Source organism: Taurulus bubalis, assembly GCF_910589615.1.
Source record: "Taurulus bubalis genome assembly, chromosome: 4".
NCBI lineage: Eukaryota > Metazoa > Chordata > Actinopteri > Perciformes > Cottidae > Taurulus > Taurulus bubalis.
Genome location: NC_136592.1, coordinates 24360013 through 24385885, shown reverse-complemented (window position 1 = coordinate 24385885; position 25873 = coordinate 24360013). Strand labels below are relative to the sequence as shown.

General features: G+C 38.9%; 3 protein-coding genes across 3 annotated transcripts; 2 read left to right on the top strand and 1 right to left on the bottom strand.

Annotated features, from left to right (window-relative positions):
- Positions 1-534: 534 nt before the first annotated feature.
- tmem208 (transmembrane protein 208) lies at positions 535-4941 on the bottom strand. Its single transcript, XM_079217188.1, has 6 exons — positions 4854-4941; positions 3851-3946; positions 3112-3171; positions 2888-3024; positions 1862-1946; positions 535-1710 (listed from the first exon to the last, which is right to left on the bottom strand). The coding sequence occupies exons 1-6, from the start codon at positions 4857-4859 to the stop codon at positions 1573-1575; spliced, it is 522 nt and encodes a 173-aa protein (XP_079073314.1). The 5' UTR covers positions 4860-4941; the 3' UTR covers positions 535-1572.
- A 2013-nt stretch (positions 4942-6954) lies between these two features.
- slc39a1 (solute carrier family 39 member 1) lies at positions 6955-10867 on the top strand (the record flags this gene model as incomplete). The annotated part of the gene is made up of 4 exons (XM_079216415.1): positions 6955-7069; positions 8219-8349; positions 8890-9216; positions 10514-10867. 4 exons carry the CDS (start codon positions 6955-6957, stop codon positions 10865-10867), a joined length of 927 nt encoding a protein of 308 aa, XP_079072541.1.
- Positions 10868-17363: 6496 nt separating this feature from the next.
- On the top strand, positions 17364-20293 carry LOC306735412 (retinaldehyde-binding protein 1-like; the record flags this gene model as incomplete). Its single annotated transcript, XM_079216878.1, has 6 exons — positions 17364-17486; positions 17601-17805; positions 19007-19185; positions 19266-19424; positions 19945-20055; positions 20147-20293. Exons 1-6 carry the CDS (start codon positions 17373-17375, stop codon positions 20291-20293), a joined length of 915 nt encoding a protein of 304 aa, XP_079073004.1. The 5' UTR covers positions 17364-17372.
- Positions 20294-25873: the final 5580 nt, after the last annotated feature.

Sequence of the window (25873 nt, the reverse complement as noted above, 5' to 3'; positions counted from 1 at the left end):
ACTAGGTATTGTTTTTGGGGACTCATAGCTCAAATCAAAGCACGTCGCCATCCAACAAAAAGAAGGAATATCCAGGTTGGAGGACTTTTTATTCTCAGATGCAAACTCAAGGATTACGTGACTCCATGTGGAATGGCAACGTCCTCACAAAACACACTGGATGATGTCCAGAAGTCAGTTAAAATTATACTATGTATGCCATTTACAAATATATATATATATATATATCAAGAAATCTATAATAAAAAAAAAACTACTTGGGCTTTGGAAAATTGTGATGAGCATTGTTCACCATTTCGGGACCTCTTCGTGACGTGGATTGATTCACGTGTTTTCAACCCCTTGTTAATTATTAACAAGGGGTTGAAAACATGTACACAGGGACTATAATGGAAAATAGCCAAAACATAACAAAGAATTGATATATTCCTTTGAATTGTTTTTAGATTTTAGTGACATTCAGCTTTATAATTCCTGACATCACAACAAATCCTTCCTGCTCTTCATAAATAAAATGACAGGAAAACCAGGATGTCAAGAAGATGAATTTATTCCCCAAAAAAACATACCAAATAAAATCTCAGTTGACAAAGAGTGTTGTTGTTGCCAAGCCAAACAGATGGCCCCAATAGAAGTGTTTATATGATTAGTTACACTTTAATACAGGTGTTCACAAAATTGAATTACTAAAATTCTTGCCAAATTCTTCGAAAGCTATTCGTGGAAAATATGGATTAACTCCCGTCTGTCGTGGCCTTTTCGGTACACTTGACTGAAACATTCCTACTTCCGATGAAGGAGGCTAAAATTCAACATTAATTACATTAATAATGATAATGATAATTACATTATAACCGCTTACAGTTTGTTCCAGAACATCTCAGGTAGACCCAGCTACTTTAGCCTCTTGGGAAAATGTAAACTATCGCTAAGTACTTTAAGTCGTGACTGAACGTTAATCAAAATAAATTCTTGAAACGCGTAATGATCAAGATGGAAGGATTTCTTTTTTTTGCAAAAAGGTTATTTTTCTATTAAAACTTGAATTCGATCCAGTTGATTTGTTAGAATACTTAGAAGCTCACAAAAACAATCAGCTCTGCGATGAAGAATGATCAGAGATTTTACAGCAGAGAGATTTTTGAAATATTAAAATTAAATGAAAATAAAAGACATCCCATGATGAAAGAGGCAGTGACAAAATATATTCATGGCCATTGTTTCTTGACTCATATTCGTCACTGTATCAGGTCGGTTGTTAAGGAACGTTTGGTGGAAATCTGCAGAGGATAGTGTGACGGGATTGTGCAAAAGCAAAAAGATCTTAAATCCCTGCATGAGGACAAATGAGATTTGAACCGTGAAATTATCTAAATAGGGGTAATAGCTGAGGCAGAAAATTGGATTTCAGAAGAAAAAAAAAAAAATGGAAACGAAGATTCCACAGTATCAGATTTGGATTGAGTTTAACTAAATAACATAATTTCTTCCTGAATAATATGAATTCCTCGCAATATCTGTATATTAGATTCTGTGTGTATAAAAAAATACTGCTCCGTCTGCCCCGCAGCATCAGAATCTCTTCATCTGTCGGCGCTCTTGTCTTCTCTGCTTCTTCTCATTCACTTCCTCTGGTGCCGACGGATTTTCTGCCATAAACCAGGGGCCCAGGAAGTTCACCCACAGCAGGTAGAGGGCTCGGGACGGGGCCTGATACACACACACAGACAAACACACACACACACACACACACACACACACACAGAAGACAAGATCAAGTTATGAGACGAGGAAAGCAGGAAAGGAATCACGCATAAAATGAAGAGCTATCTCATTGGATTCATCAGGGACATCGTCTTACCAGCATCCAAAGATACCAGAAATAAGAGGAGATTGTGCTGAGCACTTGCACTATGGCTGTGAGCAGGACGACGTCCTTCAGGTGCCTAAAACCAGAACACACACAATCAAATATCACCAAAGAAAATTGCATGTTTCTGTACACACATAAGAACAACGTTGTCCTCTATAGCGAGGACTTACAAAGCATGTGACTGCTTATTTTGACATACTTGAATATTATGCAAAGAAATAATATATTATAATCAAAATTGTATTCATGCTGCCATCCAACAGAAAAACACAGAAATGTGGCCAGAGCTTCCATGTTATTGATCCACAAACTTTACTGAAACCTTACATTTAGTTCATTTGAAAGATAAATGACGAATATACTGTAATGCTCAAACAACTAAAACAAATCTGTGTAGCAGTATTGTGTACTTATATGCTTGGAATTTTGAATTTAGCACCTTTAACATGTAAGGCACAATGAGTAAGATTTGTACGTTGCGGTTTGTAAACACAACATTAAAAGTTGGCTCCTCCTCCCCGGCTCAGCGAGGGTCACGGTGCTCGTTTCGCTTTCTCCGCTTGGCCTTCACCTCACTATAATTGTGTGTTTCCTGCGCTGTGCTCGCCATTTTTGTAGCTTCCTCTTGAATTCATTCTTACGATCTGGCACCTAGTTTCTATGTTTTCATACGAACACAGCTAAATAAGGTGATACAGGCAGAGGGCGGGGTCTCTGCAGATACAGACACTGCCACACACTTCTAGTGGGTCATAAGTGATGAGTGAGAAGGATTATTTTAGTACGGGTCAAGGAACAAGCTATTCATTGTGCCTTTAAGCATTATCACCTTTAACCGAAGATATCAATTCAGTAATTTACGCAGTGGAGGAGGGCGAGCAGTATTTTCAGCCCTGAGTAATGTTTGCAAAGCTTGCTGTGCTCAATATGCTCCACCAATTAGGACGGTTAGGACAAAACCGATTACAAAACACACCTGAATAGACCTGAATTATGTATTTTGGGATTACTTACTCTGCCATTCCCTGCTCCATGTTTAAGTCTATTCCTCCGTCCAGGAGACTTCCGTCCTCAGCGAACGCTGCCTTGGCCATGGCAGACATGGAGCGGTAGCTCCCGACATAAACCGCTAGTGCGAACACAAGCATGAGCTGCAGGAGGCATACAAGGCGTTAGAGCGGGGGTATCAGATTTGTGGTATCGTGAGATTTTAAATGATGTTGATTAGATGCACTTACCCATGTCGAAAATGTAGACGAACTGTAGAAAACCAAAAGATTTACGGCGACATATATTGCCTGAGGAGGAACAGCAGTATATTTATAGGTTTGGATGGCAGTGCGGTGGTGTTAATCAATTAGTAGTTTTAGATCCACAACTATTATGATAACCAATCACTTCAATGTTGTTTTTTTGCAACTTTCTAACAATTCCTAGACAAAATAAATCATTCCATTAATCAAAAAATAATTTGCTGAATAATCAATTGGGAAAATAAGAATTAGTTTCAGCTTGACAGTAGATTAGTCAATATGATTTATATCAAAATATACATTTCTTTAATATTCCTAGTAATATTAGACCATTGCCAACATTGTTGCAAAGCAAGATCTATCATGGTGATTTTGGTACATATACGTTCTTTTTTTCTTTTCTTTTTGCCCTTTCATTCACTGTAGTAGCCAAAAATCAAGAGTTGTATAGTTGAATTTAAAAATATATTATATTGAAGTTGTATTTATCATCATTATTCCATCATAAAACACATAAGACATACTGTGATGATCTGCAGCTTGCATTCGATTCAACTTGCAGAACAGACGTGTTTAAAGTAATGAACAAGCTTTGATCAAGTGAGAATTAGGTTACCACGGACAAGGTGATACCACTCGGTCATCAGCATCCATCTCACGGACATTTCTTAAATAAACATTTCTTTTGACTGCAACAACACCAAGACAGCATTGAGGTTCTTACGTTAGCTCCTAGGATCACTCTGTTGTAGAACTTTAGAGTTGCCTCGTTCTCCTCGTAGATCTGCTTCTTTCCCTTTGTGCCAACTTTCCCTTTGGGCTGTGGGACAAAAACACAGAGTAGATTCAGCATTATCGGGCTGTTTGTCAACGACAGCAACTAATGAATGCATTTCGAGTAAATATAAGTGCAAAACGGCTTTTCAGACATGAATTTCTGTTTGGCAGTAAAACATTATTCTGCCTGTATATAAAATACTGCTATTGTAGATTCTTAACTGTTTACCTGCAATTTCCCCACTATGGGACTGATAAAGGATTATCTTATTTTATAACTTGATATCTGACATTCACCTCATAGATTCTGCAAAAAGACAAAACACCAAATCTGAAAACCGTAAGATTTGTGAATTGTATGTGTCCGGACATTTTAAGAGTTCATTAATCTATATCTAATTAGAAATTAAACCTGAATAATAATGAAGCTATTTAACAACTTTGGAAATCAAATAACACATTTTTTGGTGTGATGTTCTACATTGACATTTTATTGTTTTGTCCTTAAAGATGTTTAGGATTGGTATCTTATATTAGAAATTGAGGAAAGATAAAGTTTTAGTCAGCCTATGTTTTCTTTAAATGGGAGCTTTCACATACTTAAGCTCTAGACCTTTTGTTTTGTATGAAAAAGAAATGGAATACTTTAATCTATAAAAAAACTAAACTGACGAGTCATAGTAAATCGTAGACTTGAACTAATAACCTAGAAGTGTTTCACCATTTTGACACATCTTAACTGTGATTCAGCACCGTTAAATATGAAGTTAATGGAGAGAAAAACTGACATACTTCTCCCTACACAGAGACAAGCTCGTGGTGGTCTCGCTGTCACCTTGCACGGCAGCGGCAGCTGTAGTAAACACTTTAAGTAAATGCAGCAGTGAATTCGGCCACTTGTTCTGCCTCAGTGTGCCTATGTTGCAGCTGCATGTGTCTGTTTCTCTCACCGCCATTCGCTCTCTGAGCCGCTGCTGTTGATCTCTTCCGCTGCGTCTTCTTTGGCATCGACCTGTGACCCACCGCCGCTTTTCTGCGTTATTATATTATTGCTGCATCAAGGATAAACTCACAAGTCTCCCTGCGGTGAGGCTTCTTGTAACACATCAGCATTTGGGGCTTCTGGTCGATGGGGGCCAACATATCCGGCGCACAAAAATGTCGTCATCGATTATCATCGCGCGTGTGTGTGTGCGTGTGCGTGTGTGTGTGGTGGGTTTTAAAATCTGCTGGTGAGTGGGCCCCATCTGGTGGTTTAAAGAAATAATCAACAAATAGTCACATTTATGACGTTACCAACGTAGAAGAAAAAGGTGATTAGAAGAAGATTTAACTTTGAGTTCATTATTCTTATATATTGAAGTAATTGTATGTATTATTCATTTGTAAAAAAGACACCCAATTAGGCTACAGTCGTTACAATAAGGCTTTCTTATTCATGCATAGTACAGAGGACTGTAGTATGAACAGTGTGAAAGGTGCAGCAGGTATGAGTATGAATAGAAAATAAGCATACAAATATACTTACACAGTTAATTTGTCAAAGTAGATTTAACTCAAATTGAAAAAAAACGTACTCAAATGGGACCAATATAACATTTGCCTCAGAGTTAATAATTCAGAGTATGTGTTACTTTATTCACTGTTCATATTTAACTCTACGTGATGATATATTTACTCAAATTGGATTCAACTCTATATATAATTGAATCCAACTCATATAATTAGATTCAATTATATATAGAGTTGGATTCAACTCTAAATATAATTATATATATAATTGGATGCTGTTTTACTCCAGTAGATTTTATTCTGAATATTTGCTACTACTCTATTGGCTACGGCTATAATTACGCTCCTAAATGATGAAATATTACTCCTTTAGAGGAAAATAAGAGTAACTCCGTAAAAAATACTCCCCTGTTTTTCCTGTGTATATTAATATTGTGTTTGATTTATTTTACTAATAATGTATAGATAATTTGAAAGCAGTGGGGAAAAAAACGTTGAGTGGTGCCAGTTTAGAAAAAAATCTTCACCTTGACTGTTGTTTGCTCTCCTCAGTATCCTTGCTTTATCTTTTAAGCTTTAACTGTAATTGACCTATTGACTACATTTATCTTCTAGAAATGACCGTATAACATGTATAACATGCAAACTAATGGGCTATTAAAAAACTATGTTATTAATGGTTTACCTATATTTTTAACTGTGTTTCTTCTGTCCTCACTTTTTGAGTAGCCGCACAGCTATACCGCTGAACACACTTTCATTGCAAGTTGATTTTTACTGGAAGGAATTGGGAAACACTCCAAATGGATTGAAAAACAAAGTGAGGAAAAGGGCTATTGCAACAAACAACAGTTACACCAAACATATTGTTACAAGTAATTAATACAACAACAAAGTTACTGATTTTATAAAATAATGGACAACAATTTAGTCTTGTGACCCATATTTACTTATTAATTTTATGTAAAAACAGTGTCTTGTTAATCTTATAATATATATATTAATCAGATAACATTGTACTGAAGTAACGAGAACTTTTACTTTTGATATTCATATAAGTACATGTTTCTGATCATACTTGTGCACTTTTACTTTAGTCAGACGTTAATTGACCTAATAATTGGCCTAATAGTATTAGGTGAACTTAAGAACTTAATTTGAGTACTTTTTCGACCACATACTAGTATTAAAGGTGTGACTAAAAAACAATTATACAATTGTAGAATACTCGTTACAGACAGTACTAACAGCATATTACACTTTCTTCAACAATATTTTGTCATTATAAGTAGGCTAGAAATAAAAATTCACCTTGGGGTTCCCCGTTTAGTTTTTTCGCGATTATATTTTTCACCCTTCTCGGCCACCGTAGCCAAACTGGAGCCCCACTTCGAAATAACAACAGTTGCTGCTCTCTGAGAAGACTCTTATCTTTCGTATCGGTTAGCGAGCTCCGGCACCGCTCATCGCTAATCAAATGATAGTACAGTTAACTAGGTAGCGAGCCTCACTCTTGAACTGACACTTTTATGCCACAACATGGACTACTTGCTCCAGGTGAAAATAGGCGTTCTGGTCCTGGTCTTGTTCCTAACTCTTCTTTTTGGATTCATCCCTGCTCGAGTCAAATGGTTCAGAGACACAAACGGGACAGGTTAGTTCACACAAGAAACTGCTGTTTACTAAGATATCATTCTTCCCTGTTGACGTATATTAATATTTCAAAGAAGTCGGGGCGCTGAGGTCCTCTCCAATCTCAGTTAGCTAGACAATGCGGATTGTGGCGAACAAATGAAAGGTTTTTATGTGATTTTCGTCGTTGTCGCTTCGTTAAACCGATGCCGAAGTAAAAAAGAAAAGTCGCTGATTAATTTGCGGTTTTTATTTTTATTCGACGATGTACAACCATTTGCCGACAAACAAGCCAACCTTAAATGTTCGCACATTTTGATTAGGTTTGGCGTAAGGATCCCGCCCATGATTAGAGGAAGGTATAAGGGCTTAGATAGAGGTTTGGTTTCACCAGCCGTCGGTCTCTCTGAATCACATGCTGTAGCTAGAGATAGTGTTGAAAAGGCAATAACCCACTATTGATTTTATCAACTGTGACCCAGAAACCATTGACCCACTGATAACAGAACAGTGGTAACGTGGTTAATACTAGGGTAGATTTCAATCAGTCATCATGTAACTTGTGATGAGATGACACTGTTTACTAATTCCTGTGCCATTACATTGTTATGTATGTGAAACTAAATGTGTAAATTCACAACCATTAACAAATCCTCCTCTATTGTCACCTGACACCCATGTAATCTGCAATAAGTGGCTCAGTGGGAAGGTCTGGATAGTGACCTTTGACTTTCTTTGACTGGAACTTGGAAGTGAGAGTAACATTTCTCTCGATTATTTCAGTGTCTGCTGACTCGTTTAGACTTTTGTGTTTCCATGTGCAGGATGTGTCACATGATCTTCCAACAATTGTTCTAACTTTGGAAGGGTGGCAGTGATTTGATTAATGTCTGAGGTGCACCGCCAATCTTTTAGTTTATAGTGATAATTACTTATATTTAAGCAATTCATAACAACAAGTTAGAAAATGTAAAATGCCCCATTCACTCAGAGAGAGAATCATAAGTCACCGACAGATTGCCCAAAAGCAGAGTAACACATGATGGAGGCTAAAATTGGAAGATATACTTTGTTTATTCTGCACTTAACGGCATTTGTGTCTGTAATAATCAAATCATTGTGTGTAAGTTCATGTCGAAACATAATACATGTTTTCTCTTTGCATGTGCAGACCTCCACCGCACAGTTCTGAGTCTGATCAGCTGCTTTGCCGGCGGGGTTTTCCTGGCAGCATGTCTTCTCGACATCATTCCAGATTATCTGTCAGACATGAATGCTGAGCTGGATGCTCGGTTGGTGAAGGTACGGTTGATTTGGACAAATTTAGGGTCTGAATAAATCATCATGTATAATATATACACATGAGCTGCAACTAACATTTATTGTTGGTATTGAGTGGTAGTTGACCTTCATAATGATAGAAAACAGAACCAAAGCAGCAAATCCTCACATTTGAGAAGCTTATTATCAATTATCAAAGTGTTATTATTTGTAATCGATAGCACACAATGCAAAGATTACATTTGCTATGTAGGTTAAGTACACTGTGTGTAACTAGGAGTGCTAAGGCAGTGGTATCTACTGTTTTATTCTCTTTAAGAATAAATAATTGCTCAGCCATATTTATTCTTGGCGAAAGTGAAAGAAGGAAATAGACAAATGTAAGAACATGTGATCGACATTTGTGTTTTTCATTAATTAAACAGCTATTCCTGTTGTTTTCAACGTAGCACTTTTAGATATCCCATCCTGAATGTCTATAATCTGTTCACAATCAGTGCTTCCTTAATCTTGACTTGATCAATATGCAGCGGATTAATCTCTCTGTCGGTCTCAAAACAGACCAGCTTCCCACTTCCAGAGTTCATCATGGCCGCCGGCTTCTTCATGGTCCTCATACTGGAGAGGTTTGTGCTGAACTGTCGGGAGATGCATGGGGCTCCGGAGGAGAGGGCGCCCCTCATACCGGACAACAGAAATGGGCACGGCCACGGTCACGGCCACGGCCACGACCAAGGAACAAGTCCTGATCTGGAGGCCAGCGGCCACCACGTTCATGTTGACTTTCAGGCTCACTCACCCTTCCGCTCCTTCATGCTCTTCCTCTCCCTCTCACTCCACTCGATTTTTGAGGGTCTCGCTATCGGCCTGCAGAGCACGGATTCAAAGGTACGAAGACGCAAACACCTGATGTTAAATGGGTCCTGTTTTCCTGTAGACAAAGACATGTTTCGATTCAGTGTTTCTCGCCATAATGCATTGTATGTTGTATGTTTCGAGTGCTTTTCCTTCTTCAAGCACTTGTAAAACCTTTTTTGGGAATCCATGCTCACTAGCTTGCAGCTTAATTCTTCCCTCAGATAAGTGGAATAATGTAAAGGGGACTTAAAAACAGCTCCTTTGCCCTTCAATAGGCCTTTTTAATTTGCTCAGAATTCCAGAGAATATACAGCCTTTGTCATTTTCTCCTCTTTCTTGTTCCACTTTTAACCACAGTGTGTCTTCTGTCTTAATTACAAGTCATGCACTTTGTAAACATTTGTCTTAGAAAAGTGCTGCACTATGAAAGTTGGAATCTCATCCGCAGCATTCCCATGTAACCAGAAGAAAGCAGGCTTTCATCTTATAGCTTCAGGAAGCTTTGACAGGAAAGGAATCCAGTCATGAGAGTCAGATCTCGTGGTCACAAGACAACCAAAGCAGTCCGAGCATACTTTCAATGTTCCCTCTGGACTTTTCATCTACATGTAGTTGTGTGTTAGTTATGTGCCCGCTCAGTTGGACATTCTTTTCACTAATTAGAAGAAGAAGAAAAAACGTTTGGCAGTTAGTTACTGGATAAAAAAGGGAGTCGGCTTATCAAGAACTTTTAAACCGCAGCAGAGTTTGTGGTTGGTGGACACTTGCAGCACTGTTACAGGTGCAGAAGTGTTTGGTGTCAATTAAATCAACAACATCGGCCGGTTGAGTTCATGTTAATTTTCCAAAATTGAGGAAGTGGTCCAAACAGAACAATGGGCTCAACTGACTATTCATTATTCAGTCAACCCCTGGAAGTGGGCGATACATTATAGATCCTCTATTGCAGTACATCTAAGGACATGTTACTTTATATTTGGATATCCACATATGTTGTTACACTGTACATTTTATGTTAGATGAAATGAGAAACAGTTAATGGATAAAATAATGATAATCCAGCAAATTAAACACCTGGAAATTTGAGCACTTTGAGCATCGATAAAGCTAATATACGAGAGACCTCCTCTTTGAATTACATCATTGCCATCAATTAACTTAAATTACTAGAGAGATCAAATGCATGGCTACCATGGTTACAGCAGTATGGCAAACATCTCCAATGGTTGTCATATTGCCCAATTGTATCCGTTAAAATGACCAACATTTACTGTTGTTTGTGTTTATACGAAAGCTTTTTAAGGATGTGTTGTTTGTTGTTCTCCAGGTATTAGAGATCTGCATCGCTATCCTTGTCCACAAAAGCATCATAGTGTTCAGCCTGTCGGTGAAGCTGGTCCAGAGCGCAGTCCGTCCGCTGTGGGTGGTGGCTTACATCGGAGTGTTCGCCCTGATGACGCCTGTCGGCATCGCTATCGGCATCAGCGTGATGGAGGCTCAGCTGGAGGCCGGAGCGCTGATCCAGGCTGTTCTGGAGGGGCTTGCCGCAGGGACGTTCATTTACATCACCTTTCTGGAGATCCTGCCGCATGAGCTCAACTCCCCCGGGAGGCAGCTCCTCAAGGTGCTCTTCATCCTGCTGGGCTTCAGCATCATGGCGGCTCTGACGTTTTTGGGCTGAGACTGAGAACTGGTCGTCGTCTTAGCCGACGGGACGTGACCCGGACGCTTTGTGGCAACTACTACAGCTCACACAAACTTGACTTTTGTACTGAAAGACTAACTTTCTTGACTACGAAAGAAGAAGTAGGTTTACTGGTGCGCCGTTACACCCAACTCCGGAGCTTTTAATGTCCAAGGGAGCATGACAACAGATGTTAATCTTGTATTGTTTTAATATATATTTTTTAAATTCATAAAGGAGGAGTCTGGAGGATTTTTGTTTATATAATTTCTTTTCAAGAGGTGTTTATGTAATGAGGGACCACTGACTGCAATGATAAGTTTATTGACGCACAGGGGAAATAAGTGTTATTTCACAGAGTCATTCATTTATCACTAGCCTTGTTTTGAACCTGCAAACAAAACAAGAGCCTATAACCTTTGACACTATTGAGGAATCTACTGGAAACAAAGGGTGATGTTGTATGTATAATCAGTAAATCACTTCCACCAGATCTTTAATGTTGACATTTTACTTAACTAATTCCAACTGGAAGCTTATTATTTCCAGAAAGGTACAGCTGTTGGTTGGTTTGTCACTTAGTGGTGTTTCCTCTGACCCAAGTTTACTTGGTAAACCCTGGGATTTTAGTGCACTGATTTTTAGATGTAGTTTCTAGCATTCAGCTGCTATTACTTCTCGAATATCAACATGTAATATATTTGTTCAGTAAATTAGTGTATTGTAAACTGACTTCCTGATGCCTTAAAAAGTTATATAGCCCCCCAAAAAAAACAGAAGAGATGCAATGATGAGGAAGATATGTGTGATATCTTTTTATACTGTTTACAATTTCCCTCTTTATCTCCACCAACGAGCAAGGCAAAAGTATAATTGGCTTTTAACAATGCTGATCCCTATTATTTACATTATGTTGACCTTTTTCTCAGTTTAGTCTATTTAGTTTTCCAACTTTGTCCACTTTGTAAATTCAAACAAATCGCTGCTTTATTAAAAACATTTTAGCTTGCTTTTAGTTCTCTATTTTGACTGTGGACAAATAAAGAAGCTTTAAATATCAGCACAGAGAGAAGATAAAGAATTAACTCTGCAAACTCGTGATTTATCGTATTTCACTTGTGTACATACTTGTATTTGTGTCTAGAAATCAAACCAGCAGGACACCACAGTACTTCACATGGGGTACATTAGTTCAGTCAAAAGTGAAGAAGTGAAGTCCACGTATGCAATTATTGTTAAGAACTGTCTCTGTTTAGTCACAATTCCTCTTTTGGTCTGTCATGTGATGGTCACATGCTAGAACAAATGGAAGGAAGGTGTGGGTTGGTTGGCACAAAAACTTACACAGCAAAAAAGTGCCGGTTATAATGTATTCATTAAAAGTCATCTCATCAAGACTAATGAAATGAATAACATGAAACTGTTTCTATAAAGAAATACCACTATTTCACATCAGGGGGCTTTTTGTCAAAATACCAATGTGTAAAAATAATAATTTGTTTGTACGGTACAAAAGCATCAACTGTCAAGTAGACCTACATTTATTCATTGTTTTGTGCCTTGTGATTTGTTTATCTCATGAGAGAAACAACTTTGGTTATGTAATCTTGATCAGAGTAAAGATGAAGGAGGAATTTTCTGCCTGTTTGTTTTCTTTGTGCAAACGTTTCTTATAATTAATATGGACATTCTTTTAATATATCTTCAATTTACTCAAATTACTCTTTCAGGGATATTTATATATATAAATTATAATTATTATAAATTAAATATGTATTGTATCGCAAACAATTGGTATATTGCTACGTTTCTAAATTATGAGGAAATACTATTGGAATATTATTATATTTAAACATGCATTCTGATACACTTTATTACATGTTAATGGTGTCCCAAAACATCACAGTTAACTGCACTAAAGTGTAGTCAAGTAGCTGTTATATAATACATTAAACATAATATTAGTATGTTAGAAAGATGAACACTTTAGATAAACTAATCAATGATGGAAATGCACATTAATGTTATCAAGGGCAATTACAAGGAATACAATGTGGTGAGACCCTCCATTATGTGTTAATGTCAGAATGCCTTTTGTGAGTACAGTGCACCATTTAAAACCATACTTCACATATTTTAGCTTCTCTTCCTCTACTTATCCAAAGGAAGCTTGAATTAAATAACAGTACGAGCTGCTACTGAATGTGTCTGACTTGTGGGTGATTTGATTCCATGAGGTTTAAAGTTGCAGCAGATTACTGGAGCCAGAAGAGGGAAGTGTTGAGCCTCTCATTGATAAATCCAACCAACCAACGGAGGACTGGAGTATTAGGTGTGTTGAGTACTTTGAAAGGCCCTCTGCCTCCTCGCCTAATTTACCTTTTTCACAGAAGACATTTGACGCGGCACAGAGGGAAAGAGCACAGGTGTGAATGATAAACATAATGATCATCTGGAGACATCGTTAATGTTATTAGTAACAGCTGCGCTTTCTCCAAGTCAAAACGTCTGCTGTGAAAAATGCTGTGTAAAGCATCCCTGTGATTATAAGTCGGGCAGTCTTCAGACAGTCTCAGCACCACTTGTTGTAGTCTAATAATAAGTCAATAATTTGACTTAAAAATAGGTTTATATCTGAAGATAAATAGAAAGATAGACGGACAGCAGGCTGAATTGCTGGTGCACTTTTTGCACATCACTGTATTGCACTGATATACTAATAATATTAGAGTTCAGCAGCTTGATGGAGGCTGGAAGAAGTGATCGCTTCAAGCGGTTCCTATTCAGAGAAGAGAGGACGTTGAGAGTTTGCAACAAGTTTTGATGCTCGATTCACATCTTTTTCTCTTTCAACCTAGAATAGCTCATCCGTCATCTGATGGATAAACCATACATGCTGCACTAATACAAAGGCGTCTCCCCCTCCAAACCTTCAAATTATAGATCACATGAATATTTTATACATCCAAACAGCAGAACAGTGTGACTCATTTGTATTCATGCAGGTCTATTTGTTGGCGTGCGGGGCGACATAACTGTCAGGAATTCCTTCGCATCAAAGAACGTATACAACCACCGTATACCAGAGACTCGTACAGCCACATGGAGACATTGTTAACCACTGTATGTGTATGTGAGGATATAGGAGGTTATTTATGAGCATCTACTAATGAGCGGTGCTGGTAGAGGAACAACAGCACAGTACAGTAAGTCTGTCAGTTTGGGATGACAGAGGCCTCAGTGTGTGCAGGAGGGAAACCCAGCAGAGCCTCCAGCTTCAGTGTCGGATGGACGTTTTCTCCGTTCAGCCACAGTTCATTAACCTCTTCTAAGCTCAGCGATAGCACCCGACTGTATTCTCCCCCAGCTGCTCTCTCAGATATGATGCTACTGATCCTACTGTTAGAAAAAGCCATGGTTGCTCATTTTAAACTTTTCAGTAACATAAACAATTATATGAATGCTTTATTATAGTATAAAGATATCTCTTAAAAAAACTCTCTTCTTAAAAAAAGGTCTGAAAAGGTCAAAGGGCAGTCACAGCATAGAGATTTGGAGCAAAACCCGCTTCTACACAGCCAAGAAATAATTCAGCCCCCCTCATTTACACTTTATGTTTTGTTCGGATTCGACGACGTAAATAACTGAGTTTGAAAGGTGCTTTTGGACAAATCTGTTTTTTTTGCATGGAGCTAAGCTCTTGATGTCAATCATTTGGTGTCCAAATCCAGTCAAAATGTTAACATTTGCTTTTTAGCACTAAACACAAAGCACATGAGGCTGATGTTAATGTGATTCATTGTGCAAGTATTTGGTCATAAACAAAGTGGACATATTAAAAGGTGTATAATAATCAGTTACTGTAAATATTGACTGGCACTATAGAAGAGAGGCAAGTTGTCTGATGTTGTGCAATCATGGATAAGTAATCCATAATGTGGGTCCCAAAACAAGTGGCCCCTCTGATGAGGATTTCAAAGAATATGCGAAGAGGAATGTGTAGCGTGAAGTTAAAGTGTGAGTGCTTCACAGGTGGTTGTTTCCCTCATATGACATTCCCACAGGCACAAGACTATCGAGCTCAAATTCCACCTTTCATCTTACATGGTCTGGGTCAAACGTCCAGTCGGTATGATGTGATGTTTAAGAGGTAAACAGCTGGAGCGGGAATCTGCACACAAATTAAATATATAAAAATCACCTCAAAAACTCTAATTATGTATCTAATCATTCTTTAGTTTCTCTTTGGGTTATGTTTGTATTTGCTTATGTTTACAGTTTAGTGTGATGAAAATGACCACCGGTCCAGAGGTGCAAAACACACAGCACTGGACCAAACACATGAACAAAATTGTTTTATTTTTGTGTATGCAAAACATTTTTGTTTTCCATTTCGTTCATTAGTTTTCTCTAACTTTGTTGTGTTTAAAAAAATGTCCGCTTCTTTTATTTTTGTTGTTATTTTTCTATTGTGTGTTATTTGTTCAGGATTTTTGTGAAATATGTTTTCTAAATTACAATTTTTTCGTGTGTTTTCTGTTTTGTCGATATGATCTCTAAAAAAAGTTGTCTTTTTGTGTTTCGTCCAACTTTTTGCCCCATCAGGATCCCCGTGGCACCAGAGTGACGGTTCAGACCTGCACGCCTCTCCTCCCCCATCCCATCGCAGTTTGCATCATGTAGATTAGCCCCTCGTTGTAATCCACAGTGTCATTTTAATCCTGCTTTCAATGACGTTTTCAATAACTCCTCCCCTCTTGATGCCCTCTCTCTTCCTCTGCCATTTCATCTGCTCCTCTCATCCCGTCTGCTTAAAGGTAAGGCTGCTCTGCTCTTTAGTTAAGATAACATAGATAAGGAAATAATGATAAATGATGAATGTTATAAGGATAATGGTATTGTATCGTGTTGATAATAAGTACTCAATAAAACAATAAACGGTTTCTGATTCTGACTTGTTTTCAATGGATGTGAAAAGACAGATAACCATTGTGATGCTTAATTTACACCTGATGCTTAATTTACATATTTCATATGTAATCGGTTACAAGTTTTACACTTCAACACACAGCTGGCATTTGTGATTTTATTTCAACTAATATCAATATCAGTATTTGGCTTTATGGCAACAAATTAACATCATTTGGCTAAATATATATATTTTAGTTTTGTTTGTTTTAAGTTTTGATTGGTTTGAATCTCTTGATCTTTAATACTTTGTGCTTTCCTTTCACTGTACCACGTCCAGTAGAGTAGTTTTCAGAAAGCAGTTATATTGGTTAAATCCCTGGTGTGTGCCTCTCATTACCTTTACATTTAAATCACAGAGGTTAGCATCTGATTTTACAAAAAATATTGTCATGTTTGAAAACACTATACTGGACTGAAGGTATTTCTAAAATGCTCAAATTTGCATCTAATCATCTGGCTGTAAAGATCTTCGATTTCAATGCTATTAAAAATACTTCTTAACTTAGTTGTAACCTCTGTTTTCTAATCCAAACCAAAATTGAAGGCTGATTAAGTCTTCGCTCAATTTGTACAACATCTAAAATCTTGATATTACATATTTGGAATAATTTCACTATTCCAGTGGCATTTATAGTGTGCTTAGCTCTGTGATTCAAATGTAACTGTAATAAATGAGCAACACACCCGGTCTAGAATAGGTCATTCAGTGTTATGGGAGAGTAGCAGTCAGTGGAAATCTGTTGTGTTGTTACTGTATTGTGTGAGGCTCTTATGTAAGAGGATGTCTGCTCCACTGATGAGTACAAAATATTCACTGATCCAAAAGATTTATTTGCCCTCCAACACCACCTGTTCAATGTATGCTCATCATTTGTGTTGATTTTTTTTATGTATACCAATATTTGTATTAGTGCCTTTCTGATCCCATGGCCTCTCCTGAACAAACTCTGACACAAACAAACAAAATGTCTGAAAGGTTTGATGTGCTCATGTTCTGTTTGTGCCAATTCTTCTTTCTTCTCTGTGTCAGTGAAGCTGCCGTGAGACGCTGCAACCATGGCTGCTGTAAGTTTGACTACTGTGCAACAAATTAAGAGAAAGCACCTGCAGGTCACTTGGTCTCTGTTCAGTCAGAGTCTGGCCTCACTTCACTGGTTGCTGCTCTGGGAGATTTCACTGCCGGCGCATAATGCTGGTATTGTCTCAGTAGATGCTGGCTTTTGGATGGACCCTTAAGCTGTTTTTAAGAAGTGGCCTTGAAGTCTTTTCTTTAATCATGTGAAGCAGATTAACTAGCCGTTCACTGGTGTGCATCGTTTGGAGTCTGATTGGGTTGTGGGGTCACAACTTTAAAGTCATTGTAATGAGCTGCCATTGAATTATTTAGGCAGTAAAGCATTAAGGTTGATTCAAAAACTGCAGCCACGAAGGCTTAACATATTGATGTAAAAGACAAACAGGAAACCATGAAACTTAAAGTAAAAATCTTTTTTAAAAGCTTCTCTTCCTTATTCAGACTGGATCTTTCCGTATGGTGTCAGAAGAGGAGCAGGCCATGAGGTCCAAGCTGGAGCATTTGACAGTGAAGGATCATGGGCCGGTGTTTGGGCCGTGCCACAAACTGCCTGGACACACTGTGCAAAAGGTGACGTAATATTAAATGGAATGGCAGCATTGACACGGGAGTTTAAATCAGAATATTAAAGCCACATTGCAGACCAACATTTGTCCGATGAGTTTGTCTTTATTCCCCCCACAGGCAAAGGATGAGCTGACTGAGACGGATGAGAGGCGGGCGTCGGCCCTGAAGGACCTGCGGACTATGATGAAGGAGAGAGCAGCGGAGGGAGACGACCTGCCCAAACGGGTGTTGGAGCATTTCGGAGACAAACCAGACTCTCTGATTCTACGCTTCCTCAGAGCTCGCAAGTTTGAAGTTGTCAGAGCCCACGAGCTCATGAAGGGTTAGTCGTTGGTAAACTATTTCATTTCAAAAACCAAGAAGATTCTGTTTTTGCAGACATTTTTCCAGTTTAGCTTCATTAATTGGGGGTGAGACCTCTTTTGTGCTCCTGGTTTGCGTGAATCCTTCCCATCAATGAGACCAGGCGGCATGTGTTCATTAATTGGGGGCTTTGAGATGCTTTCCCCCTGACAAAGCCCTCCTTTGTGCCAAAATGGGACAGCAAGTTTACTTTACTCATGAACTCACAGTGCTTTCCAGGGAGCTCCACAGCGCATGTGCTGATTGTGTCGATCTGGGAGAGATGACAACCAAATTTGGGTGGTTTGACACTCCTATGAGATGTACCAAGCTTATGACTTGTGTGCATAGGACTCACTGCAACATAATATTTATAATTGTACAACCAAAACTAATTAGCAATCATCCCAAATACATTTCAATAAGCAATGTTTGAGACATATAACCTGCATTTAAAGCCCTAATTTTAAACCTAAACTTTAGTCTCATACTCTAAACCTAAACACTAGACGTAAACTGTAACCACAGACTCAAACTTCTCTTTGCCAAAAATAACCCACAATTCACTTAGTCAGAGCCAATAAACAAAATTTAAGTTTGGATTGTTTCCCTCTTGCATATTGTTGTGAGAATATATGGTCCCCACAAAGACATAAACATAAACACACATTTATGAATATAGAGAAGCAGAACTTGTTTGTGTGAGAGGGGAATGTGATGTGAACGTGAACTTGTTTTTTGGGGTTAATTGCTGCTTGTGAGTAAACGAGTAAACACATAAACACACACACTCTGGGTTAATTGGTGCCTCGGTATGAAGAGGCTTAGAGCAGCACTGTCGATGCATAGTGGTGTCATTGTGTTTGGCACATCAACCTGCACTGAACACTCATACAGTACACAAAGGGTTTGGGAACCATTAGTGCTCGATAAGAGAATGCAGTGTGTGTGTGTGTGTGTGTGTGTGTGTGTGTGTGTGTGTGTGTGTGTGTGTGTGCACGTGCGCGCGCGTTACCCATATTGTGGGGACATACATCTGATTACAGTTACATTGTGGGGACTAAGTTGTTTAGGGTTCAGGTTAAGATTAGGGTAAAGATTGGGCTGGAAGTCTCCGGGAAATGAATATGTGAATGAAAGCACAATTGTGTGAGTGTGTGTGTGTGTTGTGTGTCCTCCAGGTTATGTGCGCTTCAGGAAGGAGTATCCCGAGCTGTTTGAGAACATGACTCCGGAGGCCGTCCGCAGCACCATCGAGGCGGGTTACCCCGTGGTTCTGCCCAGCAGGGACAAGTATGGCCGCGCAGTGCTGCTCTTCAATATCGAGAACTGGGACCTGGAGGAGATCACATTCGATGAGGTAGCCATGACGCAACTTCAAAGAGGCTGCAAATCATTCTGAAGTATTTGTTTAAAAAAAGAAGTCTCTGCGTTTCACAGATCTTAAGAGCTTACTGTGTGATCCTGGAGAAGTTGCTGGAGAATGAAGAAACCCAGATCAATGGCTTTGTCCTGATTGAGAATTTCAAGGGTTTCACCATGCAGCACGCCTCAGGGATAAAGCCAGCTGAGCTCAAGAAGATGGTGGACATGCTGCAGGTGAGAACAGACTCTCAAAGGAGAAGATGAGAACTTCTTGATGTAGCCGCCCTGTCTCCTCAAAATTACATTCTCAGACCATGAAATTCCCTTGTGAACTACGTTTCAGGGGAAATTAATTTTGTCACGGATTACGTTTGGTTTTGAAGTATCCCGAATACATTAGTCCGCAAAAGTCGTGTGTAAGTCAAAACCCCAAGAGACTCCTGTTTGTGTCCAAAGTGAATCAAGCTCTTGTGTTGCCTAAACATAACCAAGAGGGTTTGTTGCCTAAACATCAGTTATTTATTGTGTTTTGATACAATTATGTAGTCATTTTAAGCAACACCATGAGGTTTTAAACCTAACCAAGGGGTTTGTAGCATTTTTTCACTTTGCTTTGTTTCAATTTACAACTTTAAGCACGTGTTTCAAGCTGTTGGAAAATATGACCGTAATCCGAGAGGAAAAATGTTCCCGTAGTAGTACGTAGGACCTCAGGAATATTTCTTATTGCAATTTCTTGTGTGTTTTTGTGCAGGACTCGTTCCCTGCCCGTTTCAAGGCGGTCCACGTGACCCACCAGCCCTGGTACTTCACCACCACATACAACGTGGTCAAACCCTTCATGAAGAGCAAGCTGCTGGAGAGGGTACGGATGGAGGACGAGCAACCCTTTAATCTAAATGCAACATTACGTTTTGTCTAATTTTCGTCTGAATACTCTTTATAACTTCCCTCAGGTATTTGTCCACGGCGACGAGCTGAACAACTACTTCAAAGAATTTGACGCAGACATCCTGCCGGCAAATTTTGACGGGAAAGCCTCTGTTGCAGACTGCCAGGCCATCGCCACCAAGCTTTTTGGCTCTGAAGACACTGCTCTCTGAAAGTATAGCCATTATAAACCCAAGAGTACTAGTGTCCTTCACCCTAAATGCTGCAGATCTATTTAGAAGCTAAGTTGATTTTGTATTATTATTCAGGCAGTTGCCACGAGCAAAAATAAGTATCTAGATTTAGGAGCAGGGGACGGGTGGCAAATGATTAAATATATGGGGATTTAAATGGAAAAGAAAAAGGATGTTTAGACGTTACGGAGAGAATAATTGGTGGTTAATGTTTGTTACTTCACAGCGCTGACGTTCATTGTGACTTTACAAGGAGAGAGTAGCTAATGTGAGTCAGCTTGGTGAAAGAGTTCTTCGCCTTGAAATTCACATCACACAGAGCAGCCTTTTGCTGGTTGATTAAGTGGAATATGAACAGAGGTGTTTCAGTCTCAGGGGTTCAGAAAGATATGAAGAGGGAAAACTGATTATTGTATCAGGAGCGACAGCCTCCTGGTTCAGTGCCATGGAAACAGTTCTTTGTCTCAACAGCCTTGTTCGAGTTGTGGCTCTCGGATGCCTGATGTACCACAAACATCCATTCTGTATCTTGCATTGGATTGGGACATTTACAATTAAATTGTGTTTTTGTGTGTCTGTAGTTTTATATGAATTGTCATTTGTTTTAATTTGTCTTTCTGACATGTCACCTTTACTAGTGGTTTATTTTCAGCTAATTCTGTTAACATCATTCACATGGAAACCCATCCCTCTGGATCAGTGGTGGGAGAAGTACTCAGATCATGCACTTAAGTCGTAACACCACAGTGTAGAAATACTAGTAAAAGTACATTAAAAATGATAAAAGGACCACAAGTAATTAATTAATAAAAAATGTAATAAATCTTTTTTATTATGTTGCAGATGGCAAAAGTGGGGGTCATTTAAATTACTTCATACTGCTGTGTAGCTTATTATATTTGATTTGTTGATAATATTTTTGCAATAATAATAATCTGAAAGTAACTACTTTGCTTCTTACATTTGTTTATAATGTCTGTAATTTTAGTTAAGCTTTAACAATACAGGACTTTTACCTATAATAGAGTACTTTTACTAAGCAAATGATCTATCACTTATTTAAACTATGTCGCTTTGAGTTTTGACCGGGGCAACAAGTTTATAATGTCGCCACAAGAGGGCTCAACTGTATTTTAAATGAACAAATCCCATCAATTAATACTTTGCACAATGTAAACAATAAACCTTCATATTAACCAGATAACATCTTATTCAACAACATTTGAGTTGAAGATGCTTAAAAATAATTTTAAAAAAATCTGAGAGAAACAAACTTTTTCTTTTGAGAAAATAATTTATTTTGGAACACAATAACCATATTTCCTCACATAATTAGATCACACACACACACACACACACACACACACACACACACACACACACACACACACACACACACACACACACACACACACACACACACAGGTTTTCTTCAACAAAAACCCCCCAGTGTTCAATATCAGAGAACATAATGTTGTGTGACTATGTGTGCCCTGTCCTCTGGTCACATCCCTTGACCGTCTAAGCATCAAAATGTTCAATTAAAGCTGTATAACGGTTATAGGTTAACTCAAATTGTTTTTTCAAATAAATTGTTCTAGAGGAACACAGCACTGAGTGATGCTCATCCCCCTCCAATTTGTTGGATCCATTGACATTTAAAGTTAAACATATTTGTATATTGTAATTCTTCAGTTTCCAAACATGAGCCCACGATCTTTAATTAAAAAATAAAACAAGATGCCTGAATCTGGGGCTAGGTTAAATACACAGGAGCACATTCTCATATCAACACAGTAAAACAACATTTCAGATCCCACACTGAAGAAAAGAAGATGTTTTGGTCTGACATACTTTGACACTATATTAGGACACATCGAAATGATAAGAGAATCCCTCCTGGTTGGTTATTGCCTTTATGTTTCATACCTGTTCCCTCAAATATTTTAATATACACTATACTCATATATTTCTTTAGCTATTTAATTGTTAAAGTGAAGAAGTTTTGGTTTTTGTCAATCAGAGGTGGTGACAGTATACATATACTGTTTGTTTACTCAACACTCGCGCTCTGATGCATTTGCACAAACAAAAAAACACGAAGAAAGTCATAAAAACAGTACAAAATACAAAAAGATACCCCAAAAAATTGACGAGAAAAAAAATACATCTAAATAATACATCCAAGCCTGCATTTCTGTGCAAAGTTGGGGGAGGTAAACATCTTTAAAATAACAAAAATGTCTCTCACTGCAGAAACTGGATTTGTGCTGGTGTCATTTATATTCCTCTGATTACTTTCAAGAGCCAGAATAAACCCCAAACCACAGCTGATTTTGTTGAAATTAGAGCTGTGGACAGAATGAACCTTGAAAATAATCTCAGTGCAGATGAATGACAGAATGTTTGCAGTTGTAGTTGAGTCCAAGACAACAGATGGCGACGGTCATTTGTGGATTGAGCGACGCAGGATGACCGTATTTAGAGGCAAAGATTCACCGACCCAAAACCTTTCAGGCTGATTGGGTATCTGCCAAGATGTCACTGATCCATACAGTTTGGCTTGGCAGCATTACAGACACATTATTGGCCTGATTTTGATTAAACTTGGTGAAAGGAAGAACCGGTTTCGGCGGATAAATTAACTATGTTTCCCTTTTGTTAACGTTGTCAGAAAGAACATTTGGCCGTGGCTCTCTGAGTTCCCTTCTAGTTATCAATGTCTTTAAACAATTTTAGTTTCATTAATTCCGTCATTGCGGGCTGCTGACTTAGTGTCACGGCAATCCCCGCTCTCATTTTAAATGAGTAAATATTACATTACATTACATTTAGCTGACACTTTTATCCAAAGCGTCTTACATTTTTGCTCTATACACCGCCGACACAGCAACAGGGAGCAATTAGGGGTTAAGTATCTTGCTCAAGGACACAACGACAAGGACTAGCGGAGCCAGGGCGCGAACCAGCGACCCTCTGATTGAAAGACGGGCATGCTAACCATTTAGCCACAAAAAAGAATCATTGAGTTCCCCTCAATGAGGTGTACGAATTATAATTGTGATAAGACGGCACTGGAATCGGATCGGTGCTTGGGATTGGCAGATACCCAGAATTGAGAGGGCTCAAGTCCGATCTGTGAATCCCTATTAGCAACGTTAGCATTAAAGGGAGCGTGTGTGGGATTTGGCGGCATCTAGTGGTGTGGTTGCAACCAACGGAAATCCCCGCCGCTCACCCCTCCCTTTCTCAGACTGTGGTAACGCAAGCCGGCGAGTGCAACGCCATGGTATCGGACAGACAGCGGCTCGCGTTACCACAGCTTCACAAGCGTGCCAGAGAACTACGGAGGCCTTCAGGTAACCTAGAAACCTAAAACGCTGTAGATCTACTGTAGATATGAAGGGCTCATTATAAGCTGACCAAGATGCCAGTCCTAATGGCAGGTGATTATACATTAATAAAAACATAGTTGTGAATATTATGTTCCATTAAATCCCCCGTAACACCACACACTGGACCTTTACAACCTAGATTTCATAGTATTCCCACAAGATAATCTCCAAAATGAGACTTTAAATCAATTACATCTGAAACAGCAGGGGCAACATGGCGGTCTCTGAGAACAGACTACAGTACCATGTACTGTAGATATGAAGGGCTCATCGCAATCTCCATAAACTGTGGTTATGAGATTGTCCTCAAACCAAAGAAGAACAGCTTTGATTACTGGTGGTTGTTGACTGGTTACTATGCAACCCAAACTACCATTTCCAAGGTCAAGAATTAATGCTCGGGATGATTATTCTTTAGTCATAATGTTGCGAATAATGGATACAAAGAAGAATATGAATTGTCTTGAAATGCCAAACCTCCTGGAACTCAAACAAACGCCGGTTCTTACAAATACTATCAAACCCAGGTCTTATAAGAGAACACTTTTACTCACTGTCCATCCTTTCACCATTTCAAACCGCCCATCTGTCATCACAGTGTTCAGATTACTTGGCTGGACTTTGCCTTGGAAGAAGCTTCCTAAACCCTTAAACAGGGTCCGCAAAAAAAAAAAAAAATCTCTATTAGATTCAGGTTTTGAAATGTCCTCAGGTCCCTTTCATCCAGACACGTTTGAGATAGATTCAACAAACGCCCAGTCAAAAAAGTAAAGAAACGCTTTTCAATGCAGTCTTTGCAACAAAAATATTCCCTTGCAATAAAATCTGTCTCTTCATTCTAACATGCAGTGTTCTCCATCTAGTTAAACAATATAACAATCACTTTTATAATTACCAGTAGTACAAACAATCCACTAAATAAACATTTGGTTTAGCGTTGGTGTCGTCAGCCCTCCTACTCATCACACCTCCCAGCTCAGATTATAAGAGAAAATCTGCTTTACACTGCTAAACTTTCCCTTTCACAAGACCGCTTTGGCAAATCAGTCCATGATCCAGAATCATCTGCTGGAAAATGCAAAAGTGTACCGAGATGCTTGAACCAAAGGAGGTGTTAAAAAAGGTGGAGCGCTAGTGTCTGTGCAGCTAGGGTAAGATATCAGAGTCTTGGCTGGACCTGCAGCTGATCAAAGGCAGACGAAAGAGTAAGAGGGCTCAAAGACAACAGGCAACACGAGGAACACTTGAGTCATCTAACTTTTCGTTATCATCCTCGCTCCCTCCAGTCCTTCCTCTCTGTCACGAGGAGAGCTAAACCATCAATAATCTCCATACCTGCGCTTTGGAGGAAAATAATAATGAAAAACAAAAAAAAGATTGTGTCATACAGGGTAAAGTGCACTGAATCAAAGTGATAAAATGCATCCGTGGGAATGTGCATGGATCCCCTCTGAGGTTGATCCCTGGGCATGTCTGCTAAGCACTGAACACTTTCAAGTACCAAACGCATGTGCCATGGGGATATTATGCACTGGAAATAACGTTGTGAATCCCACCATAAAACTTTTCTACTGTACATTTTCGACAAACAAGGGAACAACAGTTCACCCAAAATAACGGACAATAGAAGGGCCAATAGACCATGGCAGGAAAATTGGATCACACCGACCAAACACAAAGATCACCTGCTCCATCACGGGTCTTTAACTCTCGGTCTACACAGGCGCACACAGGCATACACATTACATCTGTGAGTCACATACAAACATACACACAATCATACACACATACTACAAAGACGCTGTGTTGGTTAAGACAGCATACTAGGCTACATGGCCCTGGCGGTGATAAGCAGTGAGCTTCTTACAGGTGCATTAAATGGGCACCGACTGCAGCACAGTCCTTGATTACTGTAATAAGAGGCTTCTTGTGTGCTCTTGTTTTTCACTGTACTACTCTAAAGTAATGTTCTCACCTTGCTTCTTAATGCCAGCTTGACTTCCTCTCGACATATTTGGTCAATGCCTCCATTAGCCAAAGACCACTGTTGTGTACTTGAAAAGAAACACAATGTTTCTGTTTGGAAGTCAAAGTCTTCGCAATGGAGCACAAAGGCAGTTAGTTGTTTTTGTTCCTTCACATACTGTAAGGTAATTGTGATTAC

Bases quoted from the DNA above. Each gene is read 5' to 3' on its own strand.
- tmem208 (XM_079217188.1), bottom strand. The intron at 3,025-3,111 runs GTAAGTGCATCT...TGCCTCCTGCAG, and splicing joins CGTCTACATTTTCGACATGG to CTCATGCTTGTGTTCGCACT. The intron at 1,711-1,861 runs GTAAGACGATGT...TGTGTGTATCAG, and splicing joins TCTGGTATCTTTGGATGCTG to GCCCCGTCCCGAGCCCTCTA.